The following is a 21378-nucleotide window of genomic DNA, read 5'->3' as shown; positions in this document are numbered from 1 at the left end:
GGAGTCACGAACACATAGGGTTAATACCATCTGCCCTAAGGGTTAACAGCATTTGCCCTTCCAACACCCTCACCACATTTGGATAGGGCATAAGACGTCTAGGGGTGGACTCCTGTGGTGGTACTGTAGGGGAACTGAATAGTTGAGGCCAGGTTCTACAATTTTTGGACGGTCTTTCTAAAAAATAGATTGTCCAAAGTGGTCGACCCCGGTATGAAGTGCCATTGGTTGCATTGTTAATTTTGATCTTGTCAAGCCATTAACTTTGAAAACATGGTGGATACATTTTATACAATTTCCATCTGTCTAGTCCCGTTATTTCCTGTCTATCTTTACATCCCTATTATTAAATCTGTCGCAAAATTTCATATCCTCCGTGCAGCTTATTTCTGGCTTACCGTTCATATTTATTGAAGCGTGGGATTATTTCTGGCCTTTGTGTTTGTTTCGTCTTAAAGCGTCTTCTGTCATCTCTACATTGACAAATAACCGATGTGATCGTGTGGAGGGAAGCGGCAGCTGCTGAGCAGTCAATTTCCGATTCTCATGACTACAAATATTACGTGAATCTCCCAAAGCTAAAATGAAATAGCAGCAATTCTGCTTAAAGGGGTACTCTAATGAATTATTTTTTTTGTAATCAACCTGTGCCAGAAAGTTAAACAGATTTGTAAATTATCAAAAACGAGGCAAGGAAAACAGGGAGAGCACTCAGGGAGCAATATCACCGTTTACGAGCAACAAAGCGATTAGAGATGAGCGAACTTACAGTAAATTCGATTCGTCACGAACTTCTCGACTCGGCAGTTGATGAATTATCCTGCGTAAATTAGTTCAGCCTTTAGGTGCTCCGATGGGCTGGAAAAGGTGGATACATTCCTAGGAAAGAGTCTCCTAGGACTGTATCCACCTTTTCCAGCCCACGGGAGCACCTGAAAGCTGAACTAATTTATGCAGGAAAATCATCAACTGCCGAGCCGAGAAGTATGTGACGAATTGAATTTACTGTAAGTTCACTCATCTCTAGAAGCGATCCTCGGTAACCTGTCACAATGTCTCCTGCGGGGTGCATATACAGAAGTGTAAAGTATCCAATATAGATAAAACAAAGAGCACGTACGTGCACTCACCGTTGGGCAGAGACAGTCGGGTCTGGAAGTCCGGTAGCGGAGTACCGGGTCACGGCATAGGCGCTGGTGTGTGGCGCTCGGAGGCTACGCCGGCAGTTTCGCACGTAAGTGCGTGCTTCTTCTGAGAGGCCGGAAGAAGCACGCACTTACGTGCGAAACTGCCGGCGTAGCCTCCGAGCGCCACACACCAGCGCCTATGCCGTGACCCGGTACCCCGCTACCGGACTTCCAGACCCGACTGTGTCTGCCCAGCGGTGAGTGCACGTACGTGCTCTTTGTTTTATCTAGATTTGTAAATTACTTCTATTTAAAAATCTTAATCCTCCCAGTACTTGTCAGCTGCTGTATGCTCCATAGGAAGTTGTGTAGTTCTTTTCTGGCTGACCACAGTGCTCTCTGCTGACACCTCTGTCCATGTCAGGAACTGTCCAGAGCAGCAGAGGTTTGCTATGGGGATTTGCTCCTGCTCTGGGCAGTTCCTGACATGGACAGAGGTGTCAGCAGAGAGCACTGTGGTCAGACAGAAAGGAAATTCAAAAAGAAAAGAACTTCCTGTGGAGAATACAACAGCTGATAAGTACTGGAAGGATTAAGATTTTTAAACAGAAGTAATTTACAAATCTGTTTAACTTTCTAGCACCAGAAAAAAAAAAAACTCCAGGTGGATATGACATCTCCTTTTCATAAAATGTGTTGAGTATGGCGTGTTTTTTTTTTTTTTTTTAAACGCTGTGTCTGTTATCAGCATAAATAAATAATTTGTGGGGTGTTTGAATTTCTGCTTGAAAAGTGTTGTATTTCGTTAGAATTTCGGCGCACTAAAAAGTCATGCTAAAATTATCGCCAGCGCTAAACTGTCAGAAATGGGCAATTGTCTTTTTTGCAATTGTTACAATGAGTTTCCCCAATAATGTACTGATAACCCTATAATAATAAGAGCGTTCCCTAAATTGTTATATGCAATGAAGAGTTTTTAGTATAGGATCAGGGAACGTGAGGCGGTTCTGTCATTGGATTCCGCATGGGGTAACTTGGCGCATCTGGCGAGTGAAGCGATAATTCTTTGGACACCTGCTATTTCCCATCAGCGCCCGCTGTCTGGAGAGTTGACTCTCTTCTAGAGAAAGTCTTTTACTCAGCTGTTTATGCCCCCGTTCTGCAAAAAACACGCTTTTATTTAGCCACTTTGGATTTTTCCCTATCTTGGTGAGACATAAATTCGGTTGGACTGTGAACGATGAGAAGCAGAAAAAATGTCCTATTCTAGCTGGGCCGGAATGAGAAAATAATACCGCATAATACTCACAATTAAAAGGCAACTCCAGACACCACCGGTATCTTCAGTGATGAAGCAACCAATGCCATTGTAGGGTAAATACACTTTATAGACTTAAAGGGGTATTCAACTGGGAAACTTTTTTTTTTTCAATTAACTGGTGCCAGAAAGTTAAACAGATTTGTAAATTACTTCTATTAAAAAATCTTAATCCTTCCAGTACTTTTTAGGGGCTGTATACTACAGAGGAAATGCTTTAATTTTTATATTTCTCTGATGTCATGAGCACAGTGCTCTCTGCTGACCTCTGCTGTCCATTTTAGGAACTGTCCAGAGCAGCATATGTTTGCTATGGGGGATTTTCTCCTGCTCTGGACAGTTCCTAAAATGGACAGCAGAGGTCAGCAGAGAGCACTGTGGTCATGACTAGTGTTGAGCGGCATAGGCCATATTCAAATTCACGATATTTCGCGAATATATGCACGAATATTCGTCATATATTCGCTAAATTCTCATATTCGTAATATTCGTGTTTTATTTCCCCATATGCGAAAATTCGCATATGCGAAAATTAGCATATACAAAAATTAGCATAAACAAAAATTTGCATATGCGAAAATTAGCATATGTAAAAATTAGTATATGTGAAAATTCGTACGCCAGTCTCACACAGTAGTATTAGAGCCTTCTTTACACCACATAAGCTGGAAGCAGAAAGGGGTGATCACTGTGATGTGTACTGTGAAAAAAAAAATAACCAAAAAAAACCCCGAATATTCGTAATTACGAATATATAGTGCTATATTCGCGAATATGCGATATTCGCGAATAAAATTTGCATTGCGAATATTCGCGAGCAACACTAGTCATGACATCAGAGAAATATAAAAAGTAAAGCATTTCCTCTGTAGTATACAGCCCCTAAAAAGTACTGGAAGGATTAAGATTTTTTTAATAGAAGTAATTTACAAATCTGTTTAACTTTCTGGCACCAGTTGATTTAAAAAAAAAAAGTTTTCCACGGGAGTACCTCTTTATAGGGGTACTCCGCCCCTAGACATCTTATCCCCTATCCAAAGGATAGGGGATAAGTTATCTGAGGGCGGGAGTCCTGCCGCTGGGGATCCCCCGCGATCTCGGCTGCGGCACCCCAGACATCAGGGCGGAGGCTCGTGACGTCACGGTCACGGCCCGCTTGTTACGTCAAGGCCGTGCCCCTACAATGCAAGTCTATGGGAGGGGGCGTGACGCCCCCTCCCATAGACTTGCATTGAAGGGTGCGTGGCCGTGATGTCACAAGCTGGGGGGCGGCTTGGATGTCTAGGGGTGGAGTAGCCCTTTAAGTCACTTCTCCGTGGAGAATAAAAGGATCAGGTGCTGTAATTTGATACCAGATTCTTCTTTTCTCTGACAGTCGGGGGAGAGTCGGGAGGCCCCCCCCCCACACAAGTGTGTTGAAGCCGTCAGAATCTTTGACCTTGACTGACTTTTCTCTAACCTGTACATGAGCCCGTACACTTAAGAAGGCCATTTGTGATGATATTAAACATTTAAAGGGGTACTCCGGCAAAAAACATCTTATCCCTTATCCAAAGGATAGGGGATACGATTTCTGATCACGGAGGTCCCGTCCCGTTGCGATGTCCGGCACGGCACCCTAGTCATCCATGCACAGAGTGGACTCCGCTCCATGCCGGATGACTGGCGAATTCAGCCGCCACACCCCCTTCATTCATGTCTATGGGAGGAGGCGTGACAGGTACATAATAGCCGTCACGCCCCCTCCCATAGACATGAATGGAGGTGGTGTGCGTCATGAACAGGCAAGCTCCAAGCTTCTGTGTTCTGGATGCCGCCGCTGCCGGCCCGGAGATGGTGGGGGTCCTAGGGAACCCTTATCAGACATCTTATCCTTTATCCTTTAGATAGGGATAAGATGTTTTTCGGTGGAGTAGCCCTTTAAGATCCTTCTTTCTGTCGACATTTGCTGTTGGGTTCTGTAGCTTGCCCCAGTATACAATCAAACCATCAGTCATTACCTGATCTCCTGGTAGGCCTACTCACGGCCTTCAAACAGTCATATAGTTAAAGGGGTTATCCAGGAAAAAACTTTTTTTTATATATATCAACTGGCTCCAGAAAGTTAAACAGATTTGTAAATTACTTCTATTAAAATTTTTTAATCCTTTCAGTACTTATAAGCTTCTGAAGTTAAGGTTGTTCTTTACTGTCTAAGTACTCTCTGATGACACCTGTCTTGGGAACCGCCCAGTTTAGAAGAGGTTTGCTATGGGGATTTGCTTCTAAACTGGGCAGTTCCCGAGACACGTGTCATCAGAGAACACTTACACAGAAAAGAACAACCTTAACTTCAGAAGCTCATAAGTACTGAAAGGATTAAGATTTTTTAATAGAAGTAATTTACAAATCTGTTTAACTTTCTGGAGCCTGTTGATATATATAAAAAAGTTTTTTCCTGGAATACCCCTTTAACCCTACAAATGGGTTTTTCAGACATTCATTGCCATCAGCCTTACAAAAACATAGTAAAAAAGAATCCAAAAGCGGCACTGGAAAACAAGCAAGTAGTTCTGTAGACAGTATGGAATATTTATCATGTTCATGCATTGACAGCGCAGATAGTTTTTGGCATTCACTAGTGGGCAACAAACAAAAAATTCTTGAGTGTGCATGCTGGGAGATGGGGTGGGGTGGGAGGCGGGTTCTTTGGGAAACAAACAGAGGAAATGGACAAAACTAAAAAAAAAGAAACGGGAGGGTGGGGTGGGGGAGGGGACAAGATTTAAATGTCGTAGTGACCATTCCTGGGAACTTACTCAGAGCCTTTGTTCCATAACCGTCGTCACCTAATCCGAGGCTGTCCTGCCCAGCAGTACCCAGAGAGTGAGCAATGAGAGAGGAAGAGGAGGCGCAGAAGAGGAAGGAAGAAGTCAGTGGAGTTGAAATGAATACTACCATGACAGACCGTGCAGAATAGCAACCTGGATCCATGCATTGTCCATTTTATAAATAGACCCTCATGTGACATTTTGAGGAGGTTATTAGTAATTGCAGGGCGGTTACAAGCAGAGTGACCCTGAAGAAGAACACAATGTAAAGGTCAAACGCAATAGATGTAAGGCCAGAAACAATGGCATTTGTTTTATTTTAATTTTAAGTGGAATGTAACACTGAACTACTAAATATTGACCTAATAATATCTTATTTTTCCCACATACCGCCATACATTTAAAGGAGTACTCCGCCCCTAGACATCTTATCACCTATCCAAAGGATAGGGGATAAGATGTCTGATCGCGGGAGTCCCTGCGATCTCCCTGCTGAACCCTGTTTGTTTAGAGCGTCGGGTGCAGCGCCGGAGTTTTGTAACGTCACAGCCATGCCCTGCCCCCTCAATGCTGTCACACCCCCTCCCATAGACTTGCATTGAGGGGGCGAGCATCGCCAGTCATCCGGCACGGAGTGAAGTTCACTCTGTGCACCAGATGTCTGGGATGCCACAGCTGGGGACCCCCACCATCAGACATCCAATCCCCTATCCTTTGGATAGGGGATAAGATGTCTAGGGGCGGAGTACCCCTTTAAGCCTTAACAGTGCCATATAGTGCAGTAATAACACCACAATGTAAGGCTATGCTTACATCTGTGTTGAAGGCACCATTGTGGGCTTTCGTCACAGATTCTATTCAAAATACCATACAAAAACCATAGCAAAAAAATGTTTTGGGTCCAGTAAAATGACCCCATACTGGAAACTTGGACCCCAATAAAGTCAATGGGACCGGTTGGGCTCTGCTGGTGTCCATCATGCAGTGGATCTGCCAAATCGTTTTTTTTTTGTTCTTCTGCTCCAATTATGGAAAAACAACGGAGCCTCAAACAAAGGTGTAAACTTACCCTAAGGCTGGGTTCACACTGTGGAACTTCTGGGCAGAATTTCTGCATTGCCGTCCCCATAGATGTCAATGCATTTCTGAGGCCCCCCCCCAACACACCAAACCCTTCGCCTCCAGGCCAAAAGGCACCTGCAAGGTCCCAGGTGCAATGTCCCCTTTCGCCGAAGCTACTCAGGGACCGAAAAGTGCTCCTGGCGAACAACTAGGCGTTAATCAAGTTGCCATCTAGGAACCAGTAAAACCAGTTTGGCATTCCTGCCGAAGCAGGTATGCCACGGGGTATCTAGAGAGAACCTGTCATCACTAGAGGTACTCCGGTGGAAAACTATTTTTTTTTTTTTAAATCAACTGGTGCCAGAAAATTAAACAGATTTGTAAATTACTTCTATCTAGAAATCTTAATCCATCCAGTACTTATCAGCTGCTGTATGCTCCACAGGAAGTTCTTTTCTTTTTGAATTTCTTTCCAGTCTGACCACAGTGCTCTCTGTCCATTTCACAGACACCTCTGTCCATTTCAGGAACTGTCCATAGCAGTATAGGTTTGTTTTGGGGATTTGCACCTGCTTTGGACAGTTCCTGACATGGACAGAGATGTCAGCAGAGAGCACTGTGGTCAGGCAGAAAGGAAATTCAAAAAGAAAAGAACTTCCTCTGTAGCATACAGCAGCTGATAAGTACTGGAAGGATTAATATTTTTAAATAGAAGTAATTTACAAATCAGTTTGACTTTCTGGAGCCAGTTGATTTAAAATAAATTAAAAAATTAAAAAAAAAGTTTTTCCCACCAGAGTACCCGTTTAATGCTGCCTGAACATGTCTTCTGGGAAGTCCCAAGAGGCTTCTCCCTGCCCCACCAGCTTTGATTGATAGATCTCTTCTTCCTGTTTGGTATAGGGAAAGAACTCTCAACCAAGGTTGGTAACGGCAGGTAGGACACCATATTCTTCATGATCCGGGTTGCCAAGTCTCTGATAGCCTCATTGACCTTCTTGAATATGGAAAAAAAACTAATATATTGCTTGTTCTTGCAAGGTCAGTCTCTCCCGCAACCGGTAGCAGCCATTTTCTTGAAAGTCTAGTAAGATGAGATACATAATGTCTCATGCCATATCAATGTCAACCAACGATTGGATCAACCCAGTAAATGGCCGCTCCCGTACGTATGGACCAGATTGGGTGGAATTTCATTTTACTGTAGAGTAAGAACGCCTGAGGATCCGGGGTGTATTCATGCAGAGGTCACAGTAGCAATGCCTCTCCTGCCTATCGGACCTATAGACCTAGATGTGTGACAGGGTGAGAGGGAGGGATCGTGTCATGCGTGTCACCCGTTACTGTTCTTGTGCCACACGTGACATCGTCTCCGAGGCTCTACTTACGGTCAGGATCACTTGTTTCTTCTTCACTCTGCTCCTTGTTCTTGTAGAATGGGAACTTTCGTGAAAAGATGAAGTTCTTTTTACGCCTGTCATTGAATGACTGTGAAGGAGAGAAGGCATGGGGCAAAAACAGGGGTGTCTAATTCTTGTCACACTCATGCTGACAAAACTAGTGTGTAAATGTGGATACAACGACAGTGACCAAAGTATCTGGAGAAAAAATGATATCCAAAAATAGATTTTTTTTTTGAAAACTGTATTTTACATAATTTAATATGTAAACTACAAAATACATTACAAACTTGATGCCCACCAGATTTCTTTTTAGCCTTTGAGACTAAAGGTCACTATCTCAGCCTATGTATCTCATCCTATGTATCTCAGCCTATGTATCTCAGCCTATGTTCCTCTAAGGTAAGGTATGGATTAGTTCACAATGTCATTTATATACGGCCTTGTCTTGCTATCTATACAATAAAAATCTATTAGTCCAAAACCTCATGGCCCTGTATTCCTACCCACATTGTTATATAACTTTCACACCATGGGCCTCAGGGGCTGATGCATCTCCTTGTAGTATAGATAACATCAGTAGACTTCATCTATAACTACCTCTCCATCCTAACTTCACTAATATACCAAGTGCCCGTGGGGCCCATATAATTTTTATAATCATTACCAAGCACCACCAGGTGTGTCATAGTAGGTTTATTGAGATAACCTATGCAGCTAGCTACATACAGAGCATATACCTACCGGGGGGGGGGGGGTTAAATACCACCAGATATCTACCTATTGGGAGCACCTAAGTACCTACAAGGGAGCAACTATGTACTGGGGATGGCACCTATCTACCTTCTGGGGCAAATACTTACTGGGGAAACCATCTACCTACTGGGGGGCACCTGGCTACCTATAGGGAAACAACTACCTACTGGAGTAGGCACCTATCTACATTCTGGTGAAATACACCTACTGGTAGTACATATCTGGCTACTGAGGGGAAGTAACTACACCTATCTACCTATGAGGGGGCACCTGGTTACCTACAGGGGAGAAACTAGCTACTTGGGGAGGTGCCTATCTACCTACTGGGGGAAAATACCTACAGGGTGAACCAGCTACCTACTCTGGGTAACTATTGTATCTACCTATGGGGAAGAAACTATTTACCTACTGGGGACATATCTGCCTACAGGGGACAACTAACTACTGGATAGCACCTATCTACCTACTAGGTGAAAGACACCTAACAGGGGCACCTACTGACCCCCATCATAAGCATTTGGGGCACTTTTGGTGGAAAAAAAGGTAAGAATTATGTTTACATAGTGTAGACTCGGTAAGATGTTTGTCTGACAGATTTTGTGGATTTAAACCGTGGATGGGAGAAGTTGTCATGGCGGTCTGGAAAGGGAAGGAAAATGTCTAGAGTCAGAGAAGACGTCACCTGTGAGTCACTGGATGTAATCATTTATATAGTATACAAAGCCTGTGCATCTTCCACTATATGGTCACTGTACAGGGGTATTATTGGTCTGATTAAAGAGTGTTTTGTACAGTAACTATATAGAGGTAATTTTCACACACTATGTTGTTATGCGGTCATGATGCAACAGTATTATTTGTCCCTTGTAGAATGGTATTATTGGTAATGTCGGTCTTGATATACAATTTATTGTTCAGTAACAGTATGTTGGTGTTATCCAGTCACTGTGTGGCGATATGTGCCCCTTGTATGTTGGCATTATTGATGATAATATGTATGGTGATATTATTTCCTCCTTGTATGCTGGTAATATTGATATAATTGGTCTCAGTATACAGGATTTGGTCAGTAAGAGTATGATGGTAATATGTATGGTGATAATATTCCTCCTTGTATACCGATATTATTGGTAATATTGGTCTCAGTATTCAGGATTTGGTCAGTAAGAGTATGATGGTAATATGTATAGTGATAATATTCCTCCTTGTATACTGGTATTATTGGTGATATTGGTCTCAATATATAGGATTTGGTCAGTAACAGTATGATGGTAATATGTATAGTGATAATATTTGTCCCTTGTATACTGATGTTATTTAGTAGCTGTTTTATATGTAAATATGATTGTTTTTGGGACAAGGCAATTTTTGTATTATCTGCATAGGGCACTAAAATACCCTGTCGCGACCATGTGTGTAGCTGTAACATTATCTATCCATTTATCTATCTCATATCTATCTATCTATCTATCTCATATCTATCTATCTATCTATCTCATATCTATCTATCTCATATCTATCTATCTATCTCATATCTATCCATTTATCTATCTATTTCATATCTATCTATCTCATATCTATCTATCTATCTATCTATCTATCTCATATCTAACTATCTATCTCATATCAATCTATCTATCTCATATCTATCTATCTCATATCTACCTATCTATCTATCTCATATCTATCCATCTATCTATCTCATATCTATCTATCTATTTGTTCCTGCATATACTATAACATACATGGCTGACAGGCTGCTAGCATATCACATCACTGACAGGTCTGGATATCTCATTACTGTCTGTCACATTAGTGAAATCCTTCTTGTTCCAGTTTTCTATATATTATTTTCCTTTTGCCTCTCCTGTTACTCCGCACAGCTCAGTACTTATTATATTTTTTCATGTGTAATGTGAACTATTTTTAGACTTTAATTTATTTTGCTGTAATCTTATGGACTATACCACCATACTTTCATCCCCCTGAGAATATTCAAGTCAGTACACTATTTTCTCATGCATCATAGCTGGAACTATTTGGTCCTTTTATATTTGGACCAAATAAAGATATATTCTGCCTATCTATCTATCTATCTATTTATCTATCTATCTATCTGTCTGTCTGTCTATCTCTCTCTTATCTTTCTCTCTCTCATATCTATCTATCTCTTTCATATCTATCTATCTATCTCATATCTATCGATCGATCTATCTCATATCTATCTATCTCATATCTATCCATCTATCTATCTCATCTATTTATCTATCTCATATCTATCTATCAGAACCTGTAGGGTTAAAAAGTTCTGACAGCTTCTTTGTTGTTGTTTGTTGCTGGGTTACGCCCAGCTGTCTGAACTGGTCAGCTGACCTTGTTTGCAGCTCCTGTTCTGGCTCCATATAAGCTGGCAGTTTACTCCCAGTCAGTGCTTGCTATAGAGCTCAGTTTTGTAGCTAGCTGTCTGCTGAATTTGTTATACCTGGCTATCTGAACCTTTGGCTCCTCCCTCTGACTACTCTCTCTGGTATTAGCGACTTTGTACTTCTGACTTCTCCTGGCTTTGACGCGGTTTGTTGACTATGACTTTTGTGTGTGTGTTTAGTTTTATTTTGTTAGGTTGCCTATATCCCACTGGTCCAGGACTCTGACAGTTTCTTTGTATTTTATTGTGTTGACATTTACTCCCCTCACGTATTCAGGAAGGGACTGTCTTCATGGTTGTGGACCTGTTATTTAGGACAGGTACGCAAGTAGGCAGGGACAGGGGGAGAGGGCGAGTATAGTGTGCACTTCAGGTTCAGGGACATGATGTCATAGGTTCAGCCAGACGATCTCTAAGACGGGACCCCACTGAGGCCAATGATTCGCTGAGCGGGACTATAATGTGTCGCTAAACTTAAATGACATGCAGAAGGAACCAAAGCTTTGTGATACTGGCGGTGTGGGAGCGAGAGAGGTGAGTATGTGTTTTGGCTTTTATTACTTTCATGCTGCCCCTAACATCTGTAAGATTGTCCTGAATAACATGAAAATAAAGATAATTTTATTAAAATGGGTAATATTAATATGATATCAGTCAAAAAATGTACCTAAAACATCTGGCGCTTCTGATAACTTTGACTAAGAACACTGTGTTGAAGCTTTAGAACCACAATTTGTCATCACGTCATAATATAGAAGGTTTTGTCTTTTCACTTTGTCACTGAAGTTTTGTACCACTTTTACATTTCAAGCATATCTGAACTTTCCAAAAAAAAAAAAAAAAAAAAACTTAAAAGTGTAAACATGAAATGGATATATGGCGCGATGATTAACCCATTCACCTCTGACAAGTATGTGGCAAAAAAAATAAAAATAAACCTTGTGTGGAGCACAGTTGAATAATGGCCAAAGTGCCACAAATGTCTAAAATATTAAAATGTACTTGTCATTTTATCCATCCTTGATTTGGCTAGACCCTTTACTCCGGACTTAGGTGAAGCCCCTTTGGCAGTGATTACAGCCTCCAATCTTTTTGTGGATGAGGCCACAATGTTTACACACATGGATATGGAGATTTCCTGTCATTCTTCTCTGCAGATCCACCCAAGCTCTGTCAGGTTGGATGGGGACTGTCAATGGAAGCCTTTTTTAGGTCTCTTCAGAGATCTCCCTTTAGGTTGGGGCTCTGGCTGGGACACTCAAGGACATTCACAGAGTTGTCCCTAACCTGCTCCTGTGTTGTCTTGGCAGTGTGCTTAGGGGCATTGTTGGAAGGAGAAACTTTGGCCTAGTCTGAGGTCCAGGGCGCTTTGAATGAGGTTTTTATTAAGAATATCTCTGTACTTTGGTCCAATCAGTTTTCCCACAACCCTGACCAGTTCTGCCTGTCCCCACAACATGATGCTGCCCCCACCATGATCACTGTAGGGATGGTATTGGGCAGGTGATGGGCAGGGCCTGGTTTCCCCACAACATGATGCTGCCCCCACTATGATCACTGTAGGGATGGTATTGGGCAGGTGATGGGCAGGGCCTGGTTTCCTCCAGACATGATGCTGCCCCCACCATGATCACTGTAGGGATGGTATTGGGCAGGTGATGGGCAGTGCCTGTTTCCTCCAGACATGATGCTGCCCCCACCATGATCACTGTAGGGATGATATTGGGCAGGTGATGGGCAGTGCCTGGTTTCCTCCAGACATGATGCTGCCCCCACCATGATCACTGTAGGGATGGTATTGGGCAGGTGATGGTCAGTACCTGGTTTCCTCCAGACATGATGCTGCCCCCACCATGATCACTGTAGGAATGGTATTGGGCAGGTGATGGGCAGTGCCTGGTTTCCTCCAGACATGATGCTGCACCCACCATGATCACTGTAGGGATGGTATTGGGCAGGTGATGGGCAGTGCCTGGTTTCCTCCTGACATGATGCTGCCCCCACCATGATCACTGTAGGGATGGTATTGGGCAGGTGATGGGCAGTACCTGGTTTCCTCCAGACATGATGCTGCCCCCACCATGATCACTGTAGGGATGGTATTGGACAGGTGATGGGCAATGCTTGGTTCCCCCAGACATGATGCTGCCCCCACCATACTTCCCTGTAGGGATGGTATTGGGCAGGTGATGGGCAGTGCCTGGTTTCCTCCAGACATGATGCTGCCCCCACCATGATCACTGTAGGGATGGTATAGGGCAGGTGATGGGCAGGGCCTGGTTTCCCCACAACATGATGCTGCCCCCACTATGATCACTGTAGGGATGGTTTTGGGCAGGTGATGGGCAGTACCTGGTTTCCTCCAGACATGATGCTGCCCCCACCATGATCACTGTAGGGATGGTATTGGACAGGTGATGGGCAGTGCTTGGTTCCCCCAGACATGATGCTGCCCCCACCATGATCACTGTAGGGATGGTATTGGGCAGGTGATGGGCAGTACCTGGTTTCCTCCAGATATGATGCTGCCCCCACCATGATCACTGTAGGGATGGTATTGGGCAGGTGATGGGTAGTGCCTGGTTTCCTCCAGACATGATGCTGCCCCCACCATGATCACTATAGTGATGGTATTGGGCAGGTGATGGGCAGTGCCTGGTTTCCCCCAGACATGATGCTGCCCCCACCATGATCACTGTAGGGATGGTATTGGGCAGGTGATGGGCATTGCCGGGTTTCCTCCAGACATGATGCTGCCCCCACCATGATCACTGTAGGGATGGTATTGGGCAGGTTATGGGCAGTGCCTGGTTTCCTCCAGACATGATGCTGCCCCCACCAAGATCACTGTAGGGATGGTATTGGGCAGGTGATGGGAAGTGCCTGGTTTCCCCCAGACATGATGCTGCCCCCACCATACTTTACTGTAGGGATGGTATTGGGCAGGTGATGGGTAGTGCCTGGTTTCCTCCAGACATGATGCTGCCCCCACCATGATCACTGTAGGGATGGTATTGGGCAAGTGATGGGCAGTGCCTGGTTTCCCCCAGACATGATGCTGCCCCCACCATGATCACTGTAGGGATGGTATTGGGCAGGTGATGGGCAGTGCCTGTTTTTTTCCAGACATGATGCTGCCCCCCACCATGATCACTGTAGGGATGGTAATGGGCAGGTGATGGGCAGTGCCTGGTTTCCTCCAGACATGATGCTGCCCCCACCATGATCACTGTAGGGATGGTAATGGGCAGGTGATGGGCAGGGCCTGGTTTCCTCCAGACATGATGCTGCCCCCACCATGATCACTGTAGGGATGGTATTGGGCAGGTGATGGGCAGTGCCTGGTTTCCTCCAGACATGATGCTGCCCCCACCATGATCACTGTAGGGATGGTAATGGGCAGGTGATGGGCAGTGCCTGGTTCCCCCCAGACATGACGCTGCCCCCACCATGATCACTGTAGGGATGGTATTGAGCAGGTGATGGGCAGTGCCTGGTTTCCTCCAGACATGATGCTGCCCCCACCATACTTCACTGTAGGGATGGTATTGGGCAGGTGATGGGCAGTGCCTGGTTTTCTCCAGCCATAACGCTTAGAACTAAGGCCAAAAGGTTCAATCTTGAGTGACCATTATGTTCTCCTTTCTCCCAGCTTACTTAGTTTTGTGGGCTGGCAAGCTCAAGGAAAAGTCTTGGTTGTTCCACACTCATTCCATTTAAACATTATGAAGACCACTGTGTTTTGAGGAAATGTTTTGAACCCTTCTTCAGATCTGTGCCTTCACGCAATCCTGTCCAATCTGAGCTCTACAGGCAGTTCTTTCCACCTCATGGCTTGGTTTTTGCTCTAAAATGCATTGTCAGTTGTGAGATCTTATATAGATAGGGCTGTGTCTTTCCAAATCATGTCCAGCTGACTCTGGTCAAGGTGTAGAAACATCTCAGAGAAATGGAAGGCCCCCAGAGCAAAATTTTAAGTTATATCCATGTAAACTTTTCATTTTTCCATTGAACATTATAAAAACTATATCATATAAATATATATATATATATATATATATATATATATATATATACAGAGGATCAGAGGTGAAGGAGATAAACTAAATGTAGATTTAGCTGCAACATAAAGTATGTCATGCCTGAAAAAAAACACCTAAAACAGTAAAGAAAAAAACATGCAGACACAAAGCATGGACCATAGAGCCTGAATGAGAACCAGAAGAGAACCAATGATGGCAGCGGATGTGGAATAAGATATATATCAGAGATGCTGACTATGGACATGCATGCAGCTGGAAATGGGATGAGAAGATGGATGGCCAATGGACTGGGTCATGTGTCTTCTCACAGCAGGAAATGTAATGCATCAATAATTCCTATTTATAAAAGTCCTATCTGTTCTAGAAACCCAATGTGACATCATGTAGATCACGAATCGAAAAAATTACCACACATACAATATGCTAGAAAATGATTAAAAACACTTAAATAGAAAATACACTGTATTAAAGGGGTACTCCGGCCCCAAGACATCTTATCCCGGGGGTCCCGCCGCTTGGGACCGCGCAATCTAGCATGCTGCACTCACCTGTACCACTGCAGGAAGCGCTGGAGGCTCTCAGTGTTATGCCTCCTGAACAAGGGGACGGAACAAGGGGACGGAGTATAGTGACCCGTCCCGTGTGACGTCACACCCCGCCTCCCTCAATGCAAGTCTATGGGAGGGGGCGTGACGGCAGTCACGCCCCCTCCTATAGACTTGCATTGAGGGGGTGGGACGTGACGTCATGATACTCCGTCCCCGTGGTCGGGAGGCATAACACTGAGAGCCTCCAGCGCTTCCTGCAGTGCTTACAGGTGGGTGCTGCATGCTAGATTGCGGGGGTCCCCTTTGGATAGGGGATAAGATATCTTGGGGCCACAGTACCCCTTTAAAGTGAGCCCGTCACCATAGATTCAAAATTTTAATACAAAATATAGTACAAGAGGTATTATTATACATTTACCTAATAGTTTATTTTATTTTTTTTCTTATGTTTATATATATATATATATATATATATATATATATATATATATATATTTATTTTTTTTTTTTTTTTTTTTTTTTTTTTTATTATTATTATTATTATTATTTTTTTTAAGAGAACCGATCACTATAAAATATCCCTCTGAAACATTGGTGTGCTACTAAGTGGAAAAATTCACCAGCTAAGTAACCCCTAAATTGGCTTCACATGGTGTCACATGACCAGACGCAAGTCTTTTGAAACAGGAGTCACATGTCATATGATTCTTTTTTGAAACTGCTGATTGGCTGAGAGGGGACATGTGGTACACCATGTGACTACACCAAACCAGGAAGTATTTTTTATTTTTTTTGCATTGTTTGACATTTTGGGGCAGTTTAGTTGCTATAATTACACAGATAGTATAGGGTATCATGCTCTATACTTTTATTTCAGTAGGTCTGTTCTAGTGACAGGTTCCCTTTAAAAACAATTCGCCCCTTTTTCTGGCTATTGTAGCGGCAGTACGGAGACACAGAGGGGTCACTTTATCTCCTTGTCGAGATAAAAGTAATTCGATCTGTTCCTTTGTGTTGTCGGCATCAGCCTTGGAGATAAATGTCAGCTCTCCGAGTTATATTTGAGGGTGACCGGTCCACAATAATTAGAAAAAGATTAACCAACAGCGTTCATGTCTATTAAGAACAGAATAGAAAAATACACACGCTCTAAAATCCCAATTCTCGGTAAAATAAACCAAACATCATTTACTTCTTAAAGGAGTAGTCCAGTGCTGACAAACGTATCCCCTATCCTAAGGATAGGGGATAAGTTTCAAATCGTGGGGGTTCGACAGCTGGGGCCCCCTGCGATCTCCTTTATGGGGCCCTGGCAGCCCGCGGGAAGCGGGCGTGTTGACCACCGCACGAAGCGGTGGCTGACACGCCCCCTCAATACAACTCTATGGCAGAGCCGGAGCACTGCCTTCGGCAATCTCCGGATCTGCATAGCGCTGTATTGAGGGGGAGTGTCTGCCATTGAGGGGGCGTGTTGACACCCGCTATCTGACCAGCGAGCCGGAGCCCCGTACAGGAGATGGTCTGACCCCTCCCGCGATCTGAAACGTATCCCCTATCGTTAGGAAAGGGGATGAGTTTTTCAGCACTGGACTACTCATTTAAAGGGCCACTGTTAATCCACACAATGTTCAGTGTGTTGGGGGTTCAGGTGATGAGATTCCCGGCCGAGCAGTAACCAAAGGGCTGAAAACTGTGCCCATATAATGCTCTGTTCGGCCCACCCAGGGGGAGTGAAATGGCCAAGCAAAGCCAAAGTGGCACAATGTTCAGTCGAGCGATTCTACCCATTTTTCTCAAGGCACAGTGTGAGGGTCTCAGCACCCGGACCAGGTCAGTATCACATCGTGTGAAATGACAGTGACCCCAAATCAAACAAAATAGTATAATAATAACAACATAAGGTCAAAAAGCTAATTTAAGGAATAAAACTAAAACAATTGCAACTATTGGGGTCATTTATTAAAACCGTTTTAGGATCAGCAACCAATTAGATCTCAGGGTAAGTAAAACCTCTGCTTTACTCTTTAATTCGTTTAGATAATTTTTGTGTTGCTTAAATTATATTTATAATTAATTCATAAATAATTATACAACAGTCCTGTTTTTATGAGACTATCTCTAGTCCTTAACAGGGGCAATGAGTCAGCATTCTGTCAGTATTACAGCGCTTCCTGGTAGAATGGGGCGGGGACTCCTGTTTCATGACCCTAGGGCCAATTCCTCATCTTATTAACAGTGTCGTTCCGGTTTAGGCTGTAGTCCTGCACAGGTGATTGCTACCCAATAACACTGGAGATAAGACCAACCAAGGCTTGGCCCTAACTATCCGAGGGCCTCACAGTAGCTAAATGGTTTGGACTTATAGTATATATCCCGATGAGCAGTGAAGCTGTTAATGATATATTTGTTAAGATTAAACTAAATTCAAGTGGTTATCTAGTGTTTTTCTTTAAATAATAATATGGGGCTGGTGTGAGGGTAAAGAAACAGAAATTAAACATACTTACTTAGCCCTGGTCCTCTGCAGCTCCTGTTGGGCTCTGTCTGGTTCCCTAATGGCCTCTCTTCTTCCTGCTTAAAAGTGTTTGTTGCAGGATCTATTGGCTCAGCCAATCACTGGCAGAGAAGGGACACCACTGTGGGCAGTGACTGGATGAGAAGGCAGGTCATACACCGAACACTCCTCTTGGAAGCAGGAAGAAGAAAGAAGATCACGGGAGCTGCAGGGACTGGGGCTAGGTAAGTATGTTATTTTTTCCTACTCCTTCCTCCCTATTACCATATTTTATTTTTATTTTTTATTTATTTTTAAATACTGGATAACCCCTTTAAACACTTCTTGCTAGGTGGCTCTGCAGATTACAGCTGATCACTGGGTGGAGGTCTCATCAGCGGAACACTTCGTGATCAGCTTATTGTCAAGGAACCTTTCTAAAAAGTAGAAAAAGAAGATCCCCTCTATATAATCAGTCAGAGCCATCACTCTAATGTGTTTTATTGTCAACCAAATAATTAATGACACGGTTAAAAATAATGATGACAAAGATTTGTATTCTTCTCTGCATCGGCAGGCAGCGCCAATCTAGCACCGAGCTCCTAATGGTCGTCTACGTTACAAGACAACGATTGAAGCTCATTTGTGTAATTGCTTAATTATCAGATAAAATATAACAATCTTCTCTTTTGTGAATTCATTAGAATAAATTATCTTCAATAATACACATGGCGTGAAATCCATTCAATATTCCCCTTGGAGGGGTTTTGTTAAACCTTCATGTTTGTATTCAAGGGGTATTCTTATTTTGAACCCTCATAGTATATATACGGAACACGCCATAAGTGGAGGGTCTAGGAAATGGTAAAGGGGGTCCCCTTTAAAATGGGCCTGTTCATTAGAGTAGAACAGACTACCAAGCCTTGAATGATCATATTAAAGGGGTACTCCCGTGGAAAACCTTTTTTTTTTTTTTTTTAAATCAACTGATGCCAGAAAGTTAAACAGATTTGTAAATCACTTCTATTAAAAATCTTAATCCTTCCAGCACTTTTTAGGGGCTGTAAACTAAAGAGAAATCCAAAAAAGAAACTAATTTCCTCTGATGTCATGACCACAGTGCTCTCTGCTGACCTCTGCTGTCCATTTTAGAAACTGTCCAGAGCAGCATATGTTTGCTATGGAGATTTTCTCCTGCTATGGACAGTTCATAAAATGGACAGCAGAGGTCAGCAGAGAGCACTGTGGTCATGACATCAGAGGAAATGCATTTTTGGGGGGCATTTCTCTTTAGTATACAGCCCCTAAAAAGTACTGAAAGGATTAAGATTTTTTAACAGAAGTGATTTACAAATCGTTTTACTTTCTGGCACCAGTTGATTTAAAAAAAAAAAAAAAGGTTTTCCACGGGAGTACCCCTTTAATATGATCATTCAAGGCTTGGTAGTCTGTTCTGCTCTAATGAACAGGCCCATTTTAAAGGGGTATTCCAATATTATAGTTTATTACTAGGATGGGTGGCGGTCAGACCTCCAGATGGCAATATGCCTATAGTGGGACAACTACCTTTAGGGTACATTTACATTGTATCTGCTGCTACAGATTTGATGCTGTTAAATCAATATAAATAAATAGTTGAACACAGCATCGAACCCTCAGTGTGGATGTACCCTTACCGATGCAAAAAGTGCAAGAAGGATTGGATCTAGCTTGTCCAGGAAATAACTTTTTTTATATATCAACTGGCTCCAGAATGTTAAACACATTTGTAAATTACTTCTATTAAAAAATCTTAATCCTTTCAGTACTTATGAGCTGCTGAAGTTGAGTTCTTCTTTTCTGTCTAAGTGCTCTCTGTCTCAGGAACTGTCCAGAGTAGAAGCAAATCCCCATAGCAAACCAATTCTGCTCTGTGCAGTTCCCGAGACAAGCAGAGATGTCAGCAGAGAGCACTGTTGCCAGACAGAAAACAACAACTCAACTTCAGCAGCTGATAATTATTAGAAGCATTAAGATTTTTTTAGAAGTAATTTACAAATCTGTTTAGCTTTCTGGTGCCAGTTGATATATAAAAATGATTTTTTTTCCTGGAATACCCCTTTTTTTTTTTTTTTTTTTTAATTGCTATTAACCAACGCGTTTCAGGCATACTAGCTACCCTTACTAAGGGTCATTACACAAATGTTACCGTTCAATTTTTAATATTGGCCAATTGTGCATATTGATGAGGAAGCTGGGGGTATCCTATGTCTGGGGATCGCCTTAGCACATACAGAGGACATGAATTCCTAGTTATTGTATTTAAAGGGGTACTCCGCTGCTCAGCGTTTAAAACAAAATGTTCCGAATGCTTAGAGCGTGTGTCGGGAGCTCGTGATGTCATAGCCCCACCCCTCATGACGTCACACCCCGCCCCCTCAATGCAAGTCTATGGGAGGGGGCGTGACGGCTGTCACGCCCCCTCCCATAGACTTGCATTGAGGGGGTGGGCAATGACATCACCCGGGCTCCCGGCACACGCTCTAAGCATTCAGAACATTTTGTTTTAAACGCTGAGCAGCGGAGTACCCCTTTAAATACAGAGGGCTCCGGCAAATCTACAGCCCCCTAAAAGGCGGCTTTGACAAATCTACCTGTCACACGTAATTTTGCCGCTTTTTCCGCCTTCGGGAAAGATCCAATAAAATGTCTAACGCAACAATCGTGGGATTAGATTAAAGCGTTTCAGCCGTAATCTAAGAAGCGATTAATCAGCCGCAATTTAGTCAAAGACAAAGGGACGTAAAAACGTTAAATGCGATAATAACAGCGGTGATGTATGGTCATGCTGGGCTGCGATAGGTGTCTGTGGAGGAAATTAAATCTCCTGCCATCATACACGGGCAATGTATAATATCGCATCCAATGCTTAATACCCCATTCCCGGCCTGAAATTCTATTATGAGATTATATTATTTGCAAAAAAAAATAAAAAAATTCTATATAACATTGAGATTTTCTTATCTAACAAGCAAATTGTTATTGTATTATTTTACCCTGCTCATAAATTTAAAAATGTAATGAATTTTTTTTAAATAATAAATATAATTTATAAATGCTATGTGCAAATGTATAAATAAATAAATATATATATATATATATATATATATATATATATATGTTAGCTAACAAGCAAATTGTTATTGCATTAAATTTATGAGTAGGGTAAAATACAATAAACAATTTGCTTGTTAGATAAAAATATATATTTATTTATACATTTGCACATAGCATTTATAAATTATATTTATTTAAAAAAATTGCATTAAATTTATGAGTAGGGTAAAATAATACAATTTTTTTTTAAAATAATAAATATAATTTATAAATGCTATGTGGAAATGTATAAATAAATA

General features: G+C 42.6%; 1 protein-coding gene across 17 annotated transcripts in view; it reads right to left on the bottom strand.

Moving 5' to 3' along the window:
- Positions 1–21378, bottom strand: part of DLG2 (discs large MAGUK scaffold protein 2) — a 1357480-nt gene that overhangs the window by 28661 nt on the left and 1307441 nt on the right. For 14 of the 17 annotated variants that reach the window (XM_056561360.1, XM_056561363.1, XM_056561366.1 and 11 more), the window contains one exon: positions 7706–7805. In XM_056561360.1, the coding sequence (XP_056417335.1) occupies positions 7706–7805 (100 nt within the window). Of the gene's footprint in view, positions 1–5243; positions 5290–7705; positions 7806–8459; positions 9113–21378 lie in introns of those variants that run through there. The other 3 variants (XM_056561361.1, XM_056561378.1, XM_056561375.1) reach the window with 2 other exon arrangements.

Source organism: Hyla sarda, chromosome 2 (genome assembly GCF_029499605.1).
Source record: "Hyla sarda isolate aHylSar1 chromosome 2, aHylSar1.hap1, whole genome shotgun sequence".
Lineage (NCBI taxonomy): Eukaryota > Metazoa > Chordata > Amphibia > Anura > Hylidae > Hyla > Hyla sarda.
Note: the sequence above shows the minus strand (reverse complement) of the source record. Positions and strands in the feature narration are given on the sequence as shown.